General features: G+C 45.0%; 1 protein-coding gene across 1 annotated transcript in view; it reads left to right on the plus strand.

The window, feature by feature from the left end:
- Window positions 1-4771: 4771 nt before the first annotated feature.
- The window catches only part of NWD2 (NACHT and WD repeat domain containing 2), a 201637-nt gene continuing 184184 nt past the window's right edge, over window positions 4772-22224 (plus strand). Inside the window, exon 1 of the mRNA XM_032632883.1 lies at window positions 4772-5227. Within this exon, the coding sequence (XP_032488774.1) occupies window positions 5077-5227 (151 nt within the window). The 5' untranslated portion in view covers window positions 4772-5076. The remainder of the gene's footprint in view (window positions 5228-22224) is intronic.

Below are 22224 nucleotides of genomic sequence, written 5' to 3' on the forward strand. Positions count from 1 at the left end.
ATGGAAGAAGAGAGAAGAGGGTGTCTAAAGGTACTGTATTTGTGACTAATGTCATGATACAGATTTTTTATTAAGAAACTTACCTTACTTTCTTCTACTTTGTATGACGTACATAGTGCTCTCATAACAATGTAATTGTATAGAAGGTTGTAAGAGGCAGACTGTTCAGAAAATACATTACACAGAATTGGAAGGGGGTGGATATAAAGTTAGAATTTCTGAGTCATGAAGACATCAGATAGCAATTTCAGAAAGGTGTAACTTTATTTAAAACCAAGCTGCTGTGAATTCTATCATACTGCAGACACCTCTGAATCAACAATCTCTGTTGGCAAATTGTTACGCTGACAAATCTCACATAAACTGAAAATTTCCATTTTGTAAACAAGTAAGTGGGTTCCTGATGGTCTGGATTATATCCTGAGCTGGAACTCTGGAAAACAGATTCCTTGCTTGAGTGACCCTGCATAATCCATTTCTCATTTTAGCAGAGATTCAAATATTTATCACCCATATCAGGGAGCAACTGTGAACTTTAATGTAACATTAAGTTTAAAACACTTCTGCAAGTTTGGGAAACACAAAAACACATGGTTGGCGTCACTGGCTAGATTTTGTGTAATACAGTAGTATGGTGTGTTAATTTGGTCATCTTTATAACACTAGGGGCTCTATTTCCACTTCTATCCACAATAGGAAAAATGCAGAACACCGGTCCAGAAGCATTCAGGCCAGAATATTTGATGTACAGAAATGCAAATGTACATGCAGGTAAATACAGTTTGGATGATGTATCTTCCTTCTGCTGGGTCAGAGTCAATGTTCTTTATGATCACCACACCCATTATCTAAGCAGAATGAACTGAACATGTGATACAGCCATGTAGCTGGGTGAAAAATCACCAGCTTTCACAGGAAAGGGAAGTAGGTGAGGTACATTTGCATACCATGGACTTTGGAACAAGCAACCTGCACATACATCACAAGAGGTATACAAGGGACAACTGTGTCCAAGAAGGGACATCAAGTGCGAAGATGGGAGGTATTTGGCCCAGATCCCAGATACAGTGGGATTAAATGAGAAACCTATTAAAAGCTTTATACAGTGTCTAGCTTACAGACGCTTAACATATCAATATTATTAGACAGTTTTCTTTCTTCCTGTTTTATAAAATTACTTTGTGGCAGGGGCACTATCTATATACTAAGGGGAGTTGGATTCCTTGACTGCAAAGAATCCTTCTAGCTTTACGAGTAGAATGAACCTTGCAGTAATTTAACCTTTGAGCAGCCCTGTTTTATCAAGGGCTGGCATCACTGTTTTTAAAGATAGTAACCTCTCTGTGGTCCTCTGGCCTGCAAAGTTGGGTGAGTGAGAGGATGGAGAGGGGAAGACCTGTTCCTGATCACAAGCTTGGTCCCAAGCCCATTTTTCACGTATATTTATTTTCCTATTTCTATTTCTAGGTGCTTTTCTAGATGCTCCAGCCAACTTCAGGGATGGTATGGGTTTACCTGTGGTCTTATGAGGAAAAGACAGGACCCAAGGAAAACAAGGAATTTGGAAGTCTTTGTCATCAGATCAACATCCTACAAGTTGGAAGAGTCTAGTCTTGTGTGATCTTGTGGCAGAACTTCTTTCCTATTTGGTCTGTGATAACCAGCCTTCCACACCTGTGAACACAGGCCTGAACACCTATTTTTCGGGTTACTGAAGATGCCAGCCAGGGTCAGACCTGGGCAAAATTAGAAAACAAAGGTGTTGTGTTAGAAAGACTACTGAGACAGGGGCCCCAGTACCTGGATCCCGGCTCAAGCGTTAACTAGTTATATGACTTTGGGTAAGTCATTTCTCTTTTTTGAGCCTTGTTTTTTTTGTGTGTGTAAAATGGGAGTAATAATAACATGTTTGTAAAGTATTTTAAACAGATAAAAACAGAGCAGTCTCCATACTGTAAGTCAGGGCCTGCCTTCCACATTCATGCCCACTCTTTCCCTTCCCTTTCCAGTTTCTCTCCCTCCCCACCCTCCACTTGTACAGCCTACAGTTCCTCAGGGTGGGAAACAGATCTAGTTAATTCATAACAAAATGTTTGCACCATGAGTGACTCTTCCCTTATGCCATCTGCATGCTAATGAATGAATCCCTGTTTTTAGGCTATCCAATGTTAACAAGAGACAGAATAGAAGAAGGTAGAAGTGTGCATTTGGGGGCGGGCAGGGGGAGGTTGGGTATCCTTAGGTAGAAACCGCCCTGATAACCCAAAGACAGCAGCCGGCTCAACCTGACGCAAAGCTGGCTGTGCTGGGAGCCTTTGGAAGCTTGGTCCCACAGATACCGTGCAATTCTCTCTCCTCTGCATCCTTGGTCTGCAGTGACACTGGCAGCTGCTAAACTTCGGCCTGTCTAGAACACTTAATTAGGTTATAGAGGCTGCCCAAAATCCCAAAGTCATCCTAAGAAAGTGAAACACTTTGAGATCTGAAACAAAGGTCAGAAGACACAAACACTAGTTTGATTTTTTTTTTTTTTTTTTTTTTTTTTTGCGGTACGTGGGCCTCTCACTGTTGTGGCCTCTCCCGTTGCGGAGCACAGGCTCCGGACGCGCAGGCTCAGCGGCGATGGCCCACGGGCCCAGCTGCTCCGTGGCATGTGGGATCTTCCCAGACCGGGACACGAACCCGTGTCCCCTGCATCGGCAGGCGGACTCTCAACCACTGCGCCACCAGGGAAGCCCCACTAGTTTGATTTTTAAGAGAGAAACCACCAGATAAGGAGGCGGGGTGGGGGGTGGGGTGGGCGGGGGGTGGGTGGACGAGAAGGAGGGGAAGGCGGGTGAGCCCTTGACAATCTGGCAACTCCTCATCAGTCTCATAAACAACACTGAGATCAGGCATAAAGTGGTCCTGGCTCTCCTTTCTCCAGTAACAAATACTGTATATTCATAAAGGATGATACTGTAATAGACACTGTATATTCATAACCTCTTCCAGAGAGCCCAGTCCGAACCTCCTGGGACATCAGGAGAGCTTTCAGAGAGTTATCCTTACTGCTGAAGAAAGTTCCCACCTGGGAGTAATGAGGTTGGAGAGAGGAAGGAGATAATTTGTTAAATGGGATCAGTTGAACTAATACATTGGCACGTTCAAGGTTTTCTTTATTGGTTGCATCAAATTATTACAAAGTAAGGACTGCTGTCTGCCCCCCTGGTTCTCAGTACTGAAGAGGTAGCCTTAAAAACCCAGAGACCCAATTCTCCGAAAAGGTTACCCCAGAAAGTGTGTGCTGGTGATGCGGCGGGGTGACAAAATAAACAGCCGTGCGTAGGACTTCACTGCCACCAGCTGGGCCCAGAAGAAGTGCAGGCCAGGAGGAGGCCAGGAGCTGCCTACAGCAGAAGCCCCAGGTGAGAGGCTAAAACCAGCAGTTGAGCTACCTTCACCCTGTGCCCACCCGCCCCTCCCCAATCTCAAAGATTTGGAAAAGCTATTCTTCCTCTCTAAAAGCCAGGAGTTCCTGCCCTAAAGCTCAACATAAGGGGTTTGGAGACCAAAGTCCAGTTTAAGGCTCTAAGCACGCCCTGCTCACTTCCGCCACCCCACAGCACAATCACACTTCCTTCGTGCCCCGGGGATTTGCAGAATTTTGGAGGTGCAATGAAGTGCGGCCCGGAGATGGCAATTTTATGGCTCGGTCCCTTTATATCTCACGTCACCCCGGACGTGGATCAGACTCCTTGCACTGTCCACCTCACGCCCCGACCCCAGGCAACAGTCCCCCATGCGCTCTGGCCACGTTGGATCAGCGTCAGGTGGAGCCAACTCACGCTCTGCACGAACTTGGAAAAGCTGCTCCACGCCAACTCTGATCTCTCGCACCTGGCTCCAATCCGTGGCCACCTGCACTTTGCGGGACGTTGCGCGGGGCGGCGCTCCCCCGAGTCCACACTGGTTTGCGGAGCCCAGGCGCCCGCTAGGGCGCGCGGGGCTCCCGGCATCCTCCCGTGCGGCGGGGCCCCGGAGCCTCCGGGCTGGCGGAATGGCCCGGGGATGCGCCCGGGCGGGAGCAGGAAATAACCCCTGGATACTTAGAGACCTCGGGAGGGCTCGCTGCGGAGATCGGCTCTAGAAAAGGTTCCGTGAGCACGCGGCGAGGAGCACGTGAGCGGCGCTGCTTCGCTATAAAAACCCCCGGCTCTGCTGGGCGTGGGGAGTGAACGGAGCGGCAGGACTCGCCACCTGCGCCAAGAGAAACGGCGACGGTGATATTCCCTCCAGGACGCACGAGACGGTCCCGAGTTTTGGTGCTTCGATCCCTGGGAGTCCGGGCTCCGTGGTGCGTCTAACTTTGAGGCGGAATTCCCAGCACTTAGGCAAAAAAAACGCGCAGACGCCGGGATGCGAGCGTTTTGGAAAATGCTCAGGGCTTGTTTGACCCTTAGTAGAGTTGGAGGAGGAGTAGCAGAAATCTCGGGCTAATTTCTTTCTGGTCATCCACCGAAGAGGCAGCCAGGAGCGCCCGGGCTCGCCCTCAGAGAAGCCAGGGAGACCCCTGGCAGCCCGAGGCCCCCCGCAACAGAACCGCCCTTAATTTAAGTGGCGGGATATTCCTGTGCCCCACGGGAGGCGGCTGGCGATAAACTCCAGACGCCTTTTGTAGATAAAGTTTGGTCCGCTCCACTTGCCCTCTCTGTCCGGGCCCCGTTGACCGCCCCCTCCTCTAGCGGCGGGCGCGGGCGGGGACATGGCCATGGGCTCGGCTTCCTGGCGCAAAGAGGCGCCGCGCCCGTAGCCGCCGGCACGCTGACCTCCCGCTCTCGCCCGCTACTGCGCTGAGCCCTGGCAACAAGCGAAGGCTGACGCCCAGAGGGGCAGAGGCGGCGGTGAGAGGGGCCCGAGGGCCCGTATGGCCGCTCTCCGCCGGCCTTTGGTGTGTGCCAGTGAGCTCGCCCGCGTCGCCTCGGGCTCGGAGCGGCTCTGAGCCGCGCCGCCTGCGGGGATCGACCTAGCCGTTCCGCGGAGCCGCGGGCAGGAACCCGAGAAGCAGGAGTCGGCGGCTCTTCCTCCCTGAAGGCAATGTGGCCGGCCGGCGCGGGCACCAAGCTGCCCTGTCCCCGGGACTCTGCGCTCCGGCGGGCGGCTTTCTCTGGGAACCTCACCGCCCTGCCTTCTCACCTGATGCCAGCCGGCCGCAGCGTCCGGGTCTTCATCAGCGCCAACCCTGAAGGTAAGTCCTTTGCTTGCGCTTGTCCGTCTGTCCTTCTATACGTCTACGCGGCGGAGCCAGAGAGAGTGCCATGGCACAGCCGGGCGCGCCGTGCGTCCCCGGCGTTCCCTTTCTCTAGCTAATACCGAGGCTGTCCTGAGCGCTTGGGACTTTAATTTGAATCACTTTTCTTCTTCCCTCGCTCATTCCTTCTGCCTGCTGACTTCCCCTGGGACACCTATTTCTCGCCCCCTGGGTTCTTTTCCCTTGGTCTAAGAAATGTCCGAGGTATTAACAGACGCTTCTGGAAGCTTCATCCTGCCACTCCCCACCCCCACCCCGTTTTTCTTTCCTTTAGCGGTTTCTTCTCCGAGGTTATCGTGAAACGCAAATAATACGTCCTCTCGCTCTCTCGGCTCCGCGGCAGATTCCTGAATGGGGGCTCCCTCCTCTGCCACTTATTCAGGCCGAGGCGAAGTGAGAGCATGGGGTTCCCCGAGGCTTGCCTCTTGCCGGTGTGCTAGTGGGACCCTTTGTCTTGGGGAGCTAAGGAGACTCTTGTGAACCCAAGATCCGCAGAGATCTAGGGGAAACGCGCTGTGCGGTCCCGAAACAGGCTGACGCTGGTTTCCAGGTGAAGCGTTCAGGATGAGTTCATCTCTACAGTTGGGTCTTGGGCTAGATCGCCCCGGTCTAGAACTTGGCCTTCTCAGTCGTGTTCCAGCTAAAGGCTGGGGCCCTGGTAGCTGCTAAATGAAAACTTGTTGATTTATTGCATTCACAAATCACAGCGGCTGAGCTCCGGGTAGTCAGTTTTCTCTCATCACTGCCTATCAATTCACAGTCCTGAACGTTAACTTTCATTCCCAGTAAGTGAAGAAAAAGTAGGATGCATTTGACTTGGCTTGGATAAAGCTGTAAGAGTTGCTCTTTCCCAGAAAAATAAGCGTTTGGCCCTAAGATGAGTTTATAGGAGACTGAAATAGGCGTGTGAGATGGGAAACTTGCTACACTCTAACAAGCCTTGGTTCTGACAAAGAAGTAAAGGAAAAAAAGAAAGTTAACAGTCATATGGATAGAATCATCATTGCAAAACCCAAGGTTCTGGTTGCCTGTAAAAAGCATTCAGAGGACCTATAAAAAAATAGCTTTCTAAAAAAATTACTGTTTCATAAAACGGTAGCAGAAATTTCAGGTACAGTTCACCTTATGACAAAGGGATTGGGAAAAGAATCAAATAGATAACCCACAGTGATTAGTATTAGAAGGGCTGTACACTTTTGAGGGAGGGTATGACTGTCCTCTTATCAATTTACAACTTGGTTTCACAGCACTTAGTAATTAAGGAGGCTTTTTGAAAGCTGCAGTACATTCTTTAAAATTCCTTTCATCTGAACTATGTCTTACAGGATTTTTTACTTAAATCTGGATAAAGAAAACTGTGGGGCTGTGCAGCATGTTGAAGGACCTAAGGAAGTTTGCAACTTAAGTTTTCGGTGTTGTTTTTAAAAATATTGATAAAACAGCAGTATTTGAGAGAATTTAATTTTCCTGAGCTTAAAAAAAAACCTCATAAGAAGTGTTAAGTGTGCTGATGTAAAACCAGTTAAGTAACACTTTTCTTTAAACAAGTTGTTTTGAAATACAGTGAAAAGTCTGCTAATATCATTAGTAGTTTATTTTTCTTTACATTTGTAATTTCTAGGATAAAAATCAGTGATAATGGATTTATATCAAGTTAGCTTAATATTGAATTAATATTCAAGATTAATGTCATTTTTCTTAAGCCAGTACATGTGATTCTATAAGTTTTCCCATTTCTTGAAATACAGTAGAAGCTTCAGCGTGTATTAACATTAGGACAGCAGACAAGAGAGGGGGTGAATCATGCCTTCTGGTCACTGAGCTGGGCAGCTTGAACATTGATCTTAAAAGCCCAGAAATGTGACTCTTACCTGAGAAATTGCAATAGGAGCAGGACTTCAACTTTTATCCCAAATGGAGAGCCAAGGGTATATTAAATAGAAAAGACAGAGATGGGTATTTTTTTTAAGAGCCTGAACATGAAGCTCTGCGATCTCCGTAAATGCTCTGTCAGAGACAGCACTTTCCCACCAGATCTTTATGGATATGACTCAGGAAGCAAATGGTTGTGTTTTGGTGCGATCCCGTATTAGATTGTTGGCCAATACTCAAGAGCCTCTCCGCTGTCAAATTAAGACAAAGAATTTTATCTCATGCTTTTCTTTACAAGCGGGAATGCAGTTTATGTTCTAAATAAAAGCTTCTCTGTGTTGAACTCATAGCAGTACTTTTAAGAATCCAGAAAGGATCTCCCTTAGATTGCTTTACAAAGCTTGTATGAAATTTCCCTATCGGTAATTAGGATAATACATGTTTTTAGAACATAAGTTAGCTCAGTCAGTAGTTCGGTTTTCGTTCTCAAACCCTGTGAGGATGGTAGACCAGAGGGTGTTCTCCCTATTTTACAGAGGAGAAAACTGAGGCACCAGGTTAAGCTAGTTGCCTGAACTCATCTAGCAGAATGAAACAAGCTGGAGCCTGTAGGGGCCTCAAAACATCTCTCTTGGTACTTAGGTCCATGCCTGATTTCTGTAAATGTCTTACACCTATATGGTCAAGAAAATCAGCTGGCTGTAGTCAAAAATGCTGGCCTTCCTCTTGAAGCCTGACAGCCACAAGAAGCTGAGTAGCAGGAAGGAACCATAGCTGCCCTGACCCACTTTACCCCCATGAAAAGGTAGCCATAGGAGCATTCAAGGAAATGACAGGATTTTCTGAACTCTGAAGGACACATTCCTATTCAAAAGCATATCTGCATCAGACCTGTCCCCACTGTGTGATAGACACTCGAGAAGAACCAGTGTGGGAGAGGAGTAACTGTCCCCCGTTCTCTTGCGTGGATGGACCTTGGACTTCATCTAGTCCCACCTCCCACCAACGTAGCAGTCCCATCTGTGGCATCTTTATTAATCCTTGGAATTTTTCCAGTCATTTAACCACTGTCTCTCTGCCAGAATGGCACTTATACCTCCTTGGAACAGTGGTTCTAAAGCACATATAAATTTCTCCACTGTGATTAGCCTGAATTGAACTGTCCGTGAATACGCAGAGGAGAGGAGCCTGCACAGTTCTCTCCCTGTGACTGAAATTGGAGGGGCCTGTTAAATAGTATTCCTCTTCTGTGCTTCATTTCTTACCCAAGGCTCCTTTCCTTATAAGGACACATCTCATATTGGGGACTCGACTTTCATCATCTCATCTAAACCTGATTACCTCCCAAAGACCCCACCTCCAAATATGATCACATTGGGAGTTAGGGCTTCAACATATGAACTGGGGCGGGGGGGCAAACACTCAATCCATAACATTCTGCCCCTGACCCTCCCTCAAAATTCATGTCCTCCTGGCATGCCAAATACACTTATTGCATCCCAACAACTGCAAAAGCCTTGTCTTGTTGTAGTATCAACTCTCAAGTCTGAAGCCCAAAGTCTCAACTAAATAATATGTGGGTGAGACTCCAGATAGGACTCATCGTGAAGCAAAATTCCCCTCCAGCTGTGAAGCTGTTAGATAAGTTATAGGCTTCCAAGATACCATGAGGGGACAGGCGTAGGATAAAGTTTTCCATTCCGAAAGGAATGAGAAAACTGGGAAAATTGGAAGGAAGAAAAGGATGAAGGGTTCCAAGCAAATCTGAAACCTGACAAGGCAAATGCCATTAGGTTTTAAGGCTCTAGAATAATCCTTTTTGATGTGATGCTTTGCCTTCTGGACGTGCTGGGGTGGCAGTCTCATCTTTATGGCTCTGCCGGGAGGGAATCACCCACCCAGGCTCCAGGAGGCCCTGCCCCCAAATCTTTAGGCAGAGGCCACCTCCCCTGTTGAAGCCCAGGTGATGCCTCCCCCAACTTTGAAACTAAGGAGGCAGCCCTGATGACCTCTGAATCTTTGGGGTCATTCTTCCTTTGTCTTCAAGAAGAACACATGTTCACAGGCAGTAGCCCTGCGTTTCCAGTCCTATAGGGCCTCAGAGGTCTGACAGCCTTCCTTTTTGTCAACCTGTCTCCTCTAGTTCACACTGGCCATGTTTCTGCTGGGCAGGGGGGTTAAGGGGGGACGGTCCATGCTTCACACATATACTCATTTCTTTACCAAATGGTTGTGTGACCACACCCTTACTGTTCTTTTCAGAACAATGTTTTTTGCAATACGGATAGGCAGAGAACTTTCAAGATCATCAAGTTCTGGTTCCTTTTTGCTTAACAGTTATTACTTCAATTCATCTCTTTCTCATTTTACTATAAAGAGTTAGGAGAAACCAAGCCAATCCTGCAATACTTTCTTAGAAATCTCCTCAGCTGAACATCCAGTTTCATTGGTTCTAAATTCTACCTTCCACAAAACACTGTTCAGCCAGTTATTTGCTACTTTATAAGTCACTTTTTCTCCATTGTCCAATAACATGTTTCTCATTTCTGAGAGTCACCAGAAGGCCTTTGTCGTCGATAGTCTGGTCATGATTGTTTATGTATTCTCTGAGAAGCCATCTCTCCAGCTCTCCTCTTTTATTTCTGTGCTCTTACCAGAGTCTCCTTTAACAGTCCCTTCATGGCATGCTTGGCTTTTTCTAGCACACACCTCAAAACTCTTCTAGCCTCTAGCCAGTTCCAGAGCTGTTTCTACATTCTTAGATATTTGTTAGAGCAGCAACCCACTTCTTGGTACCAAAATCTGTCTTAATTTCCTAGGGTTGCCATAACAAATTACCATAGATTGGGCTTTAAACAACAGAAATCTATAGTCTTACTATTCTGGAGTCTAGAGCCTGAAATCAAGGTGTTGGCAGGGCTGTGCTCCCACTGAAGGCTCTAGGGAAGAAACTTTCTCTGCCTCTTCCTACTTTGACGCCAGTCCTTGACGTCTGTGGGCTTGTGGCTTTATCCCTCCAGTCTCTGCCTCATCCTCGTATGGGGGAGAGAGAACTCTTGTGTCTCTTCTTCTAAGGACAGTAGTCCCATCATGGAACCCTACCCTCATGACCTCATCTAAACCATTATCTCCCAAAGGCTTCACCCCAAAATACCATCACACTGTGGGGGGTTAGGACTTCAACATGTGAATTTGGGAGGATACAGTCCTTCAGTCCATAATAGGTAAAGTCTAAACCTGAAAAAAGACCAAATATTGCCTTTATAACTAATAAAAGCTGAAACAGGCCAGTACTCCTTATCTGTGGTCCTGTGGGCCAGATGCGATTTTGCAATTCCACATTTTTTTAGATTTAGGGGGAAAATGGTGCATATGCTGTTTATTATTATTAATATCTGATAACCAGATATGAATATGTTTATAAGAAAACATGACTAAGTGCTGTACTGTAGAACTTTCTGCAATGCTGAGGGTCTTTATCTGCATTATTTTGTGTGAGAGCACTATTTACATATGGCTGTTGAGCTTTTGAAATGTGGCTAGTATGACTAAGAATTTGAATTTTTAATACTTCACAGTAATTGACTTAAATTTAAATAGACTCACGTGACTATTGGCTGTTGTATTGGACACATAGCTCTAAGTGGGGTAATAAGGACTGTAAGTGGCGTCATGTCCATCAAGGTCAGGTTTTGCCACCATCGACTGAGGTCACTTCAGGTTTTGCTGCCATATGAATTGGGGGAAAAAATTGTTTTCAACACTGGGGGGATTTTGTAATTGCAGGTAAGGGCTGTGGCTCTTTACTGGGGAATGTGGCTTTTAACTTGAGACAAGTGGGTTTCCCAGTACTGAACCTCAGAATTGCACAGACTTACCCTCCCCATCACTATCAGCAGTGGACAAAGTCCAGACCCGTCCCCATGGACAGAGTTGAGCCCTCTAAAATTTAAGATACAGAGGAGCTGAGAAGAATGACAGGTTTACTTACAAGAGAGAAAGAAGGGGCTGGGCTGTTTGTGCTCAGATTTTCCTTCCAAATGCATCCATCAGATAAAGACACTTGTCCCCTGAGGAATAAGTGCCGGCCCTGTCCACGGCTACTAGTAGATCCCTCTGTGTGTCGGGAGACATCTGGAGTGGAGAGAAAGATACCTCCAATGCCTCTTTTGTTTGTTTCCCATCCCCTCACCAACCCCCCACACACAGATTTATGCACTGGTCATCTTTGAAGATTGTGCACTTTTGTCTACAATGTTAATGATTGGATGCTGAGTCCTTTCCCACTTAGACTTTTTACTTTACGCGTCTTTGCATCTTCCCTGACTCTCTTCTCCATTCCTTTGGAGTCTTGGTGGGAAAGCTTATTCTCCAATTGGCAGAAGCCGCAGTAACAAGAAAGAGATAATCCCTACAGTTGCTGCATCCAATGGCCATTGGCTTTAGCTTGTGCTCCCAGACAAGAGGCAGAACGATGTGCGTCAAGAAATTCACAAGAAACCTATGAATATTCTTTACCATGGTTCTTCTTACCTTTCCTACAATGCTAATATCCAGGCTCCTTATTTTTTCATTGTTTTTATGAGTCACTAGAAAAAATAGTTAAGCCCAAGAAGCATATATATACTCTTCGGATGCTGCAGGAATATCTTTCAAGGTTGAGAGTCTTAAAGGAAAATATCGTGAACGGCTCTTTTATGATAAATGCACACAGGACATTTATAATAAATGAATTATAAAATTTTAGTGGTTGAGTCTTCAAGTCCTTCAGCAAACACTATTCAGGCAGGAGAGAATACTAGATACAAGCACAGACTTGAGAGCTAAACTAGCCAGGTTTGAGGACTCCTCAGTCCACCGTGTAATGCAGTGATTTCTTAAGCAAGTTGTTTAACTTATTTGTTCTCAGTTTCATAATCTCTAAAAGAAGACAGTAGTACCTGCCTCACAGGGTTATTGAGTAGATTAAATAAGCTAATAGACATAAAGCACTTAGAACAGTGCTGGACACTTATTAAACATTGTTTGCTATTATTATCCTTATCATCTTTATTAGTTTCCACTGTGATCCAGACACTGCAGGTATGGATATGCGGAGAGGAACAAAGCATTTCGTGCCCTCAAGGGAATGCCATCTGTGAAGCTATCAGAACTCAGTAGTAAAAATAAAAGCCGTTCCAGATACTGTAGAAAACAGTGTAAGGGTTGAAGGAGTGAAAGTCAGGGGCACCAATAGGCATTTAGGTCCCATTGCCAAAGCTGTCATCCAGAGGGCAGGAAAATGTAGAAGCCACTGCCAGGATCACAGCTGCCGCTGGGGACTGGGTAGCTGGCTGGCTTCTACAAGCACGCGCTGAACCCGAGTGTCAACCACAGCTGGTGGCAGAAGAATCTCCCTGGTTCCCCTTGCCCTCCAGATCTCACACAGATTGTCCATCTGGCAGAAAGGGATTGCATTCGGACCCTGGCCACAAGTACGACTAGGACCCTCCAGGCTTCCAGCCCCTCCATCACAAGGGAGAGAGTGAAAGAAGTGCTATCGGATGTTCAACCCCAAGCAACAGTATCTGGCCCGGGGTGGGAGGGAAGGCATATTCACTCATTCGCTTATTCAACAACTAACAAGCGAATGAGTGAAGCACCCACTCCATACGGGTGCTGTTCTGGTGCTTAGAATACAACAGTAACAAAACAGGCCGGGTCTCTGCTCTCACAGAGTTTACGTGAATCATAAATTATATGTGATGGGCACTGAGCTAAAATATGAGCAGAGCGTTAAAGAGACAATGAGGGTGAGTACGCCAGCTTGGGGCCGAGGATGCGGGGTTGGGAGGGCCCCCCAGAGGAAGGAGTGGAGAGCCAGGGTGTAGAAACTGTTCTCTACGGTAATGGAATATGAGGCAAAGAGATGGCGAGATCTCTACAGGGAATAGAGAGGGATCACCTTGATTATTCAACGAAGAGCTTTTATCCTTTTGAATAAGAGTGGCGCTGATGTCTTGAGGTGATGGTATTGTTTGTTCCTTGAAAGTGGCTCATTTAGAATGACATTTAAGAAAGCGTGACTTGGGGCTTCCCTGGTGGTGCAGTGGTTGAGAGTCTGCCTGCCGATGCAGGGGACACGGGTTCGTGCCCCGGTCCGGGAGGATCCCACGTGCTGCGGAGCAGCTGGGCCCGTGAGCCATGACCGCTGAGCCTGCATGTCCGGAGCCTGTGCTCCACTACGGGAGAGGCCACAACAGTTAGGGGCCCGCGTACCACAAAAAACAAAACAACAAAAAAAGAAAGCGTGACTTGGACCATATAGGTACTCTGTGTCCAAATAGATCATGGCTTTATGGTTTAATAAATCATCTACTGATCTTTAAAAATTCTTGTTACACCATAACAATGGTGCATTTGCCTTTTTTTTTTTTTTTTTTTTTTTTTTTTGTGGTATGCGGGCCTCTCACTGCCGTGGCCTCTCCAGTTGCGGAGCACAGGCTCCGGACGCGCAGGCCCAGCGGCCATGGCTCATGGGCCCAGCCGCTCCGCGGCACGTGGGATCTTCCCGGACCGGGGCACGAACCCGCGTCCCCTGCATCAGCAGGCGGACTCCCAACCACTGCGCCACCAGGGAAGCCCGCATGTGCCATTTTAAAGGGCGTCTGCAAGTTTGTATTTTGTTTCAGTTGTCTGTTGCTGTGTATCAACTTGCCCCAAAACGCAGTGACTTAAACCAGTGATTTACTGGTTTACACATTTCTCACTCCTGTGTCTGGCTCCCTTGTGCTCCTCCATGAGGGCTCCCTCGCTCCAGCTTATTCTCATCATTCAGGATTCATCGTAGGGGATTGGCTTCCCCAGAGAAAGGAAGTGGAATCCGCTGGGCCTCTTCAGGCCTGGGCTCCGAAGTCCCAAAATGTCACTTTCCCTGCCCCTGCGTCCTATCTATGTGAGTCATTAAGGTGAGCCTAGAGTCAAAGGGAGGGGAAGGAGACGCCATCTCGTGATGTGGGGTGAGGCATGTGCATGCAGGGAGGGGAGGATTTCATGGTGGCCAACTATGAAAGCTACTGAAAGTTCCAGTTATATCGTGTGGTTTCTTTGGCTTGGCTTTGTCGTAATTAAATTAAATGAGATAATACATGAAAATGTAGTAAACTGATAGCCTGACACAAAGCGAGTGCTCAACAAGTGTTACTAATCATAATAGTTGCTGTTGTGTTGATGATGAGTTGTTGAGGCTTGACAGTGACTCTGTAAACGGTACCCTTCTAGATCCCCCCAAATTCTGAACGGAGGGAAAAAAGACCAAAGAGTTTGCAGTTAGGAGATCAAATTATCACCATTTTTGCTGACAAAGGTAACACCAGAGGATGCTTTTGTGCTTCCTAGCACTAAACATCGGAATGAGACAGTCTTCTGCCCCCACACTGGCAGTGGGGCTGGGGAGGGTGAGGGATGGAGGGGCTGCTCCATAGAACAGGAGTCTGGAGCGGGGAGCACAGCCACGCTCTCTGTGGACAGACGGGTCGCTTCCCCAGAGAGAGAGGTGAGCAGGTGGGTGGAGCTTGCCTGGTTTATTCTTCCCACATTTTCCAGTCAAACAAGTCACCTTTAACTTCCCACCCGATTCTGGAGAGGGTAAGCGGGGCAGTAAAGAGAGTCCAGGAGTCTTCCGCTCCAGAAGGGCTTCTCTTCCCTAGCACGAATATTCACTTATTTCGATTTTAGCATTTGTACACAGTGGAAGCCTTCAGTTACCCAGGATCATTTAAATCAGATCATCTAGTTTGACATACCCCAAATTATATCCCAGTGAAATATCTTAATACAAAGAAGAGGAGACAGTGAGCTATAGGGTGTTACATACCTTATATATAAAAGCAGAAATTACATGCAAATATCCATATCAGAATACTTTTGTAAGATAAGTGCTTAGCAGGGCTTTAGGAAAAGTCACTTTATCTCTCTAGAAATAATTTGTCTTAAACCACTAGGTTTTGGGGTACATTGATATGCTGCAATAGACAACTAAAAAGTACAAACTCACAAAGATGGCAAATGATAGAATTCCTACAGAGTAACAGGCACTCATCTACAAAGCAGTCGAGTTTGATAAAGTAAGCGGACAGTTCTTTTCAACTCAGGAAATTCTTTTAAGTCTCATTCTTCATGGTCGGGTGATTTAAATAAAAGTAAAACTTGTAGGTGGCTCACAAGGATTCATAGGTGCTGAGTTGTGTACAATCTAAAAGAAAATGATATTAACTTAAAGATTCCTTTGTATAACTTCTTCAGAGCTTAGTTTCCATCATTTTTTGCTGTAATTAAACAGAATTCCTTCTACAAATTAACGTATGTTGGCTGTTGTATAATTAGAAAAAGATTTGTGTGATACTAAGTTACTGAAAGGTTAAAAAACTGCAGCTTTGGATGCAATTCAAAGGGAATAATACCCACTCCCAATTAAATACTTCCTTGAAATCTCATTTCCAATCCAGAATATTTCAAAGACTTTGCCATGGGGGTACACTCAAAACAGAGAGCAAAGCCTAGATGTCAGGTGTCTTATTCCAAGAGTGATTGCAGAATCTAACTCAGAATTGAAATCACAAAATTGAAAGGGTATCCCTCATAATGCTGAATCTGACCCATTATGTATAGTATCATTCACAGAGATTCTTGCCCCTGAATATATTTTCTTTAGATTTTATTCTAAGCATCAGCTGCACCATTGGTTAGATAGGCGTTGTATACACCAAACTCCTAACTGATTGGTGTGGAGAGTTACAAAGGAAGTAAGGGACACATGCTGCTGCCTTTATTTTTTAGACTCATCCATCTAGGAGGCAGGACCAACACAGCTGCCAAAACTATCAATGCAAACACTGGCTGTGAGAGGGATGTTTGTGTGCAAAGGTCAATTGGAATAATTGGAATCAAACTGTCATATCTGATATCCCAGTCAGGCATGAACTGGTCAAGTTTTGTTAAAAGGGAAAGACCAAGATGTATCAAATCTAAGAGAGAGCCCTCTCTACTGCAGTGGAGTGGCCAGCGGGGAAACTGGTCCAGCTGCAGGTGATGAGAAGCAGTCTCTCTGCTGAGACCACTGAAAGGAAGACATGAAAATAAAAGCTCCCTCTTAAGCCCAGGGTCACTCTCTTCGGAAGCCCAAATAATCTATATAGAGAATCCACTGTAATAAAAGAAAAAGGAATATGCAGGAAAAGTGTAAAAAGATCCAGACCTTCCCACCTCTGAGAAGCTACCATTGGTAGGTATGTATATGCAAACTTGTGGGGGTTGATTGCATTCATAAAATAGGAATTTCACAATTTAACGAAATCACTCCGAACTAGTAAATCTTATAAAGTGGGAGGCTTTTGTCACGTGGCCCCCCAATTTTTTGGCACTCCTCCCTTTGATAGGTGGAATCTATGACGTCTTTCCTTGAATCTGGGCTCTCTAACTGGTTTTGGCCAGTAGGATACAGAAGAAATGGCTGGGCCAGGCTTTTAGAAATTGGTCACTTCATTTTCTGTCTTTGAAACACTTGTTCCTTAGACCCCAGCCACCCTTGAAAAGATCCCTTAAGAGAAGTGAGCGGTAGCACCCCCGCCCACCCCCAGCAGAGTCCTCCCGGCAGACCAGTGGTGTATAGAGCAGAAACCCCCTCCCCACCAAGCCCCGCCCAAATTGCAGATCCAAGAGAAAAATGAGTGAGGATTGTTTTAATCTGTTATGTAGTAATAGATAAGTAAAAGGCGTAAAATGAAACAAATGCACTATAGTGTGGGCTGGCTAAGGTGAAAGAATTTGGGGGGCACATCTGGATTTGCATCCAGAGATTTGTTATAATCTTGGTGAAGCATTTAATTTCCTCAAGCTTCATTGCCCCTCAAACTGTTGAGCATAATATTGGGTTGACCAAAAAGCTCGTTTGTTTTTTTGCGTAACATCTCACGGAATAATAACAATGGTAACTACCTTACAGGGCTAGCACGAGAAATAAATAAATAAGCACCTAAGACAATGCCTGAAAAATAGGGAGGGCTTACAGAGATAAACCCACGCACATAAGGACACCTTATCTTTGATAAAGGAGGCAGGAATGTACAGTGGAGAAAGGACAGCCTCTTCAATAAATGGTGCTGGGAAAACTGGACAGGTACATGTAAAAGTATGAGATTAGATCACTCCCTAACACCATACACAAAAATAAGCTCAAAATGGATTAAAGACCTAAATGTAAGGCCAGAAACTATCAAACTCTTAGAAGAAAACATAGGAAGAACACTCTATGACATAAATCACAGCAAGATCCTTTCTGACCCACCTCCTAGAGTAATGGAAATAAAAACAAAAATAAACAAATGGGACCTAATGAAACTTCAAAGCTTTTGCACAGCAAAGGAAACCATAACCAAGACCAAAAGACAACCCTCAGAATGGGAGAAAACATTTGCAAATGAAGCAACTGACAAAGGATTAATCTCCAAAATTTACAAGCAGCTCATGCAGCTCAATAACAAAAATACAAACAACCCCATCCAAAAATGGGCAGAAGACCTAAATAGACATTTCTCCAAAGAAGATATACAGAATGCCAACAAACACATGAAAGAATGCTCAACATCATTAATCATTAGAGAAATGCAAATCAAAACTACAATGAGATATCATCTCACACCAGTCAGAATGGCCATCATCAAAAAATCAAGAAACAATAAATGCTGGAGAGGGTGTGGAGAAAAGGGGACACTCTTGCACTGCTGGTGGGAATGTGAATTGGTTCAGCCACTGTGGAGAACAGTATGGAGGTTCCTTAAAAAACTACAAATAGAATTACCATATGACCCAGCAATCCCACTACTTGGCATATACCCTGAGAAAACCAAAATTCAAAGAGAGTCATGTACCAAAATGTTCATTGCAGCTCTATTTACAATAGCCAGGACATGGAAACAACCTAAGCGCCCATCATCGGATGAATGGATAAAGAAGATGTGGCACATATACACAATGGAATATTACTCAGCCTTAAAAAGAAATGAAATTGAGCTATTTGTAATGAGATGGATAGACCTAGAATCTGTCATACAGAGTGAAGTAAGTCAGAAAGAAAAAGACAAATACCGTATGCTAACACATATATATGGAATTTAAGGGAAAAAAATGTCATGAAGAACCTAGGGGTAAGATAGGAATAAAGACGCAGACCTACTGGAGAACGGACTTAAGGATATGGGGAGGGGGAAGGGTGAGTTTTGACAGGGCGAGAGAGAGTCATGGACATATACACACTAACAAACGTAGTAAGGTAGATAGCTGGGGGGAAGCAGCCGCAAGGCACAAGGATATTAGCTCGGTGCTTTGTGACAGCCTGGAAGGGTGGGATGGGGAGAGTGGGAGGGAGGGAGACGCAAGAGGGAAGACATATGGGAACATATGTATATGTATAGCTGATTCACTTTGTTGTAAAGCAGAAACTAACACACCATTGTAAAGCAATTATACCCCAATAAAGATGTTTAAAAAAAAAAAATAGGGAGGGCTTAAACGTTCTAGATCAGAATTTGCTGAAAGCCCTAGGCGATACAGAAAAGAAGAGGTGTAAGGTTACAAGGGAATGAGAATTACTTGAATAACTGCTCTTTTGTAAATTGTGACATGAAATGGGTCATTGTTCCTAAATTATGCCACCTATATAATGTAAGCTTTTAGCTAGAAGGGATGACGTAAAACAGTGTATTTTTTAAATGTTGGTTTAACACATAAGTTCAGCCCAAATTATGAGGCGTTAAGTTAATAAGTTACATCTTTAAATAAAAGAGCAGCCACACTTTATAACTTACTTTCAAAAAAGTTATCTGGAAAAAAAAACCTCTTTTGAAACCATACGTAGCAAGCAGATTTCAATAAAATGACATTCAAAGAGAATAAAAAGTTAGCACTTTCTCCTTTTAATGTAAGATGTACTAAAATCTTATACTAAAAATCGTTTCTTTCACACAGAGTCCCTTTAATGTTGCTTTAAATCTACATGAAGGTTCATAGGTCATTTTTTTAACTCCTGTTAATCTTTTAGGCCTTGATGCACAGTTTGGTTTGCCACAGATGTTCCAAAGAGCATGTTGTGGCCACATTTACGTGGGAAGGACCACTCTTGTTAAAAAAAAAATGAGCAGCCATCTTTATCTAGGAAGGATTTCAATACGAATCTCACGTATGATTGAAAACTGTCTCATTCCAAGTGGCTGCTATGGTAGAATGCCCCAACCCTTATGTAAGTTGATCATTCTTGTGTGCCTGTAAATGTTACTGTAAGCCTGCATTATATTGAGGAAATAACATAGGCATTCCTGTTGAAGTCTGGGGTGGAGGAGAGTAGAGAGGAGGCATGAAGAGAAGGGAGGAGATGGAGCTCTTAGGTGAACCAGTGCATAAATACAGCCAGGGGTAGATGGATGATAACTTGAATCTGGAAAGGGTTAATTCATCTGTTCACTAATTCTGCCCTATAAATCTCAGAGTAGCATGGAATTGAGAGAGAAGGCCCTGGCATCTAAGAATTTTGAAACAGAAACAATTTTTGCTTTTGAACTTTGAGTTTGGTACTCCTTGGAAAGAGCTAGGTACTTCGGCAGTCTAGTCCCCCTTCTTGGGGCAGGAGAGCCAGAATGCTGAGCATCCGCAGGGTGGAGGGAAGCCAGCAGCCTGCCATCCTGGATGTACCTTGTATGATTATTTAAAAAAGAAAGGAAATCGAGGGGTTAGCCAAATGCTTTGGTACTTCTACCAAGATTTTTAAATATTTGAAACTTACTCTTTGGATTCAGTTCTTATTTTCTAATCTTTTCCTTTTGTCATTCCTTACCATTTTCCTTTTGGAAACTTACAATCTATCTTAACTGTGTCAAAAAGAAAAAAAAAGTTTCACTTTTGCTGCTAGGATAGGAGCAGAACAGACCTATGCTCTGCAGGCGGCTCTAGTGGGTGTATAAGCGGGAGGGAAGGGTTCCTTTTTACACTCTGCTGACCTCAAAATGCGTAAGTAAGTTGCTTCTCTGCCAGCACCTGCTCATGGAGGCAGGGCAGTACAGGTTTCTAGGCCAGGAGTTTCATTCGATACCACGGCATCCAAGAATCACATCACCAGCATCCTAGATTCAGTACTGCCAAATGTTTACCTGTTGTGTGACCTGGGACAGGGTCTAGAATGTCAGTCTTCCTTTTCTGTCAGAACTAAAAACATCTATATTGTATCAGTATATCTTACGGACTTCTGAGGACTAAATTCTAATGTCATATACACAGTGAGCCCTACATAGAAACAAAGCGTTCTTCTTTTCTTAAAACTCTTCCAAATACATGAATCTTAAACTGACTCTAAGCCAATATTAAGTAATTAGGTTCCAGTAAAATAATTAATATTGAGTACTCACACAGAGTAGGCGCTCAAGAAAGACTTGTTGAATTCAGGGTCATATTAAGAGAGATGAAAGTGGAGAGGAGATGGGGGCAGTCTACCCACAGATCCAGCCTTCCCAGGCATTCCTGCAGGACCAGCTCTAGTGCACAGAACCCATCCCCCTAAGTTGCAGTCCCTGTTGCCTCCCACCCTCACCTCCAGCAGAGCCAACCCTCTCTCTGGCAATATACCCAAACTCCTCATACCTGTATGGCTCCCCTGCTCTTCTGGGCGAGACTAGGTCCCTACAGGGATGGTTGTAGAGACCCAACCGTGCAGACCCCATCCCCCAGGCTAGAGCTTCCATGAAGCCACATTCCATGAATACAGCTCCTGATTTTTTGCTGTAGCCGCCCAAGGGAGAGGAAAATTGGCCGAGAAGGGCGTCTTCCTCTCAGGAAAGCAGGGACTGAAGGATGAGATGAGAAGAGATTTCTGCCGTGAAACCAGACAACAGCAGTGCAGTTTTAACTTCCTGTGCAATTCTCACAAAAACAATGAGAAATCAAATACTGCTAATGTCATGGTCTAGCTGCACTGTGACTCTGGGGACCAGTTAGGAACCTTGCCACTTTCTGTAACGTTGTCTTTATGGCAAGTTTCATTTTGTGTTCCATTTAAATCATGCGCAGTCAGGCTTGCGTACCAGCCATTTAGAAGTTGGAGAGATTTGAGCGTTTCGCTAGAGAACTTTCTCATTTTCTAATAGCCTCGTGTGTGCGTGTAGTATAATGTTTGTGTCCTAGAGGCGACCTGTGGTTAGGAGGCATGAAATGAACTGAAACGTTTTGCCTTCTACTTTTGGTTTGGACAGTACCTCTGCTACCTTGGGCAGTTCTCCCTGGGACTCTTTTCCTCATCTGTAGAATGAGGTAGATGAAACACAGGGCTTCTGGGACCTCTTCCAGCTTCAGTATTACATTACTCCATTTCTTTGAAACTCCACAGCAGTTCCATTTTGTTTTGTTTTTAAGAAGAGGAAGTGTGGGCTCTAGCTCTGCCTCCTACCTTTGTGAACAATTACTCTGTCGTCGGAAAAATGATCATAATATGCTCTGACCTCCTTGACTCAGATGTTTGTCATGATAATGGATGGAGAAGCACTTCTGAAACCGCAGTGTACTGCAGAAGTGAACACTGTTGATTATTGGAATGTCGAAAGTTTAGCAGAGGACAACCAAGTCAGTGGGAAATCTCACCAGGATTTAGAAACCCTTCCCACCTGTTCAGTATTAAAACTGGAGAGTGTGAGTAGGATGAAATAAGCATAAACGTCCTCTTCTTCAGGCCTACAGATGAGACTTTTAGGTTGACAAACTTGTTGGGCCTTTGGGTGAGGTGGTTGAATATAAACTCCTGGATAGAAGGGGTTGCATCTCCACCCTGAATTGTGTGATGGGATTCATCATGTGTGTACATCCAACACAGGATACACACAGGGACTAGTGAGTAATCGAGCCTAAAGGTTCACAATCTGGAGCTGGAAACACTTGAGTTTGAGACCTTGCTCTGTGCCATTTTCTGACTCGGTGACCTTAAGCAACTTATTTAAGCAAATCTACAATTAGAGAAATTTTCTCTAAAATTGAACATATCAGGATTC

Source organism: Phocoena sinus, chromosome 5 (genome assembly GCF_008692025.1).
Source record: "Phocoena sinus isolate mPhoSin1 chromosome 5, mPhoSin1.pri, whole genome shotgun sequence".
In the NCBI taxonomy this organism is placed as follows: Eukaryota; Metazoa; Chordata; class Mammalia; order Artiodactyla; family Phocoenidae; genus Phocoena; species Phocoena sinus.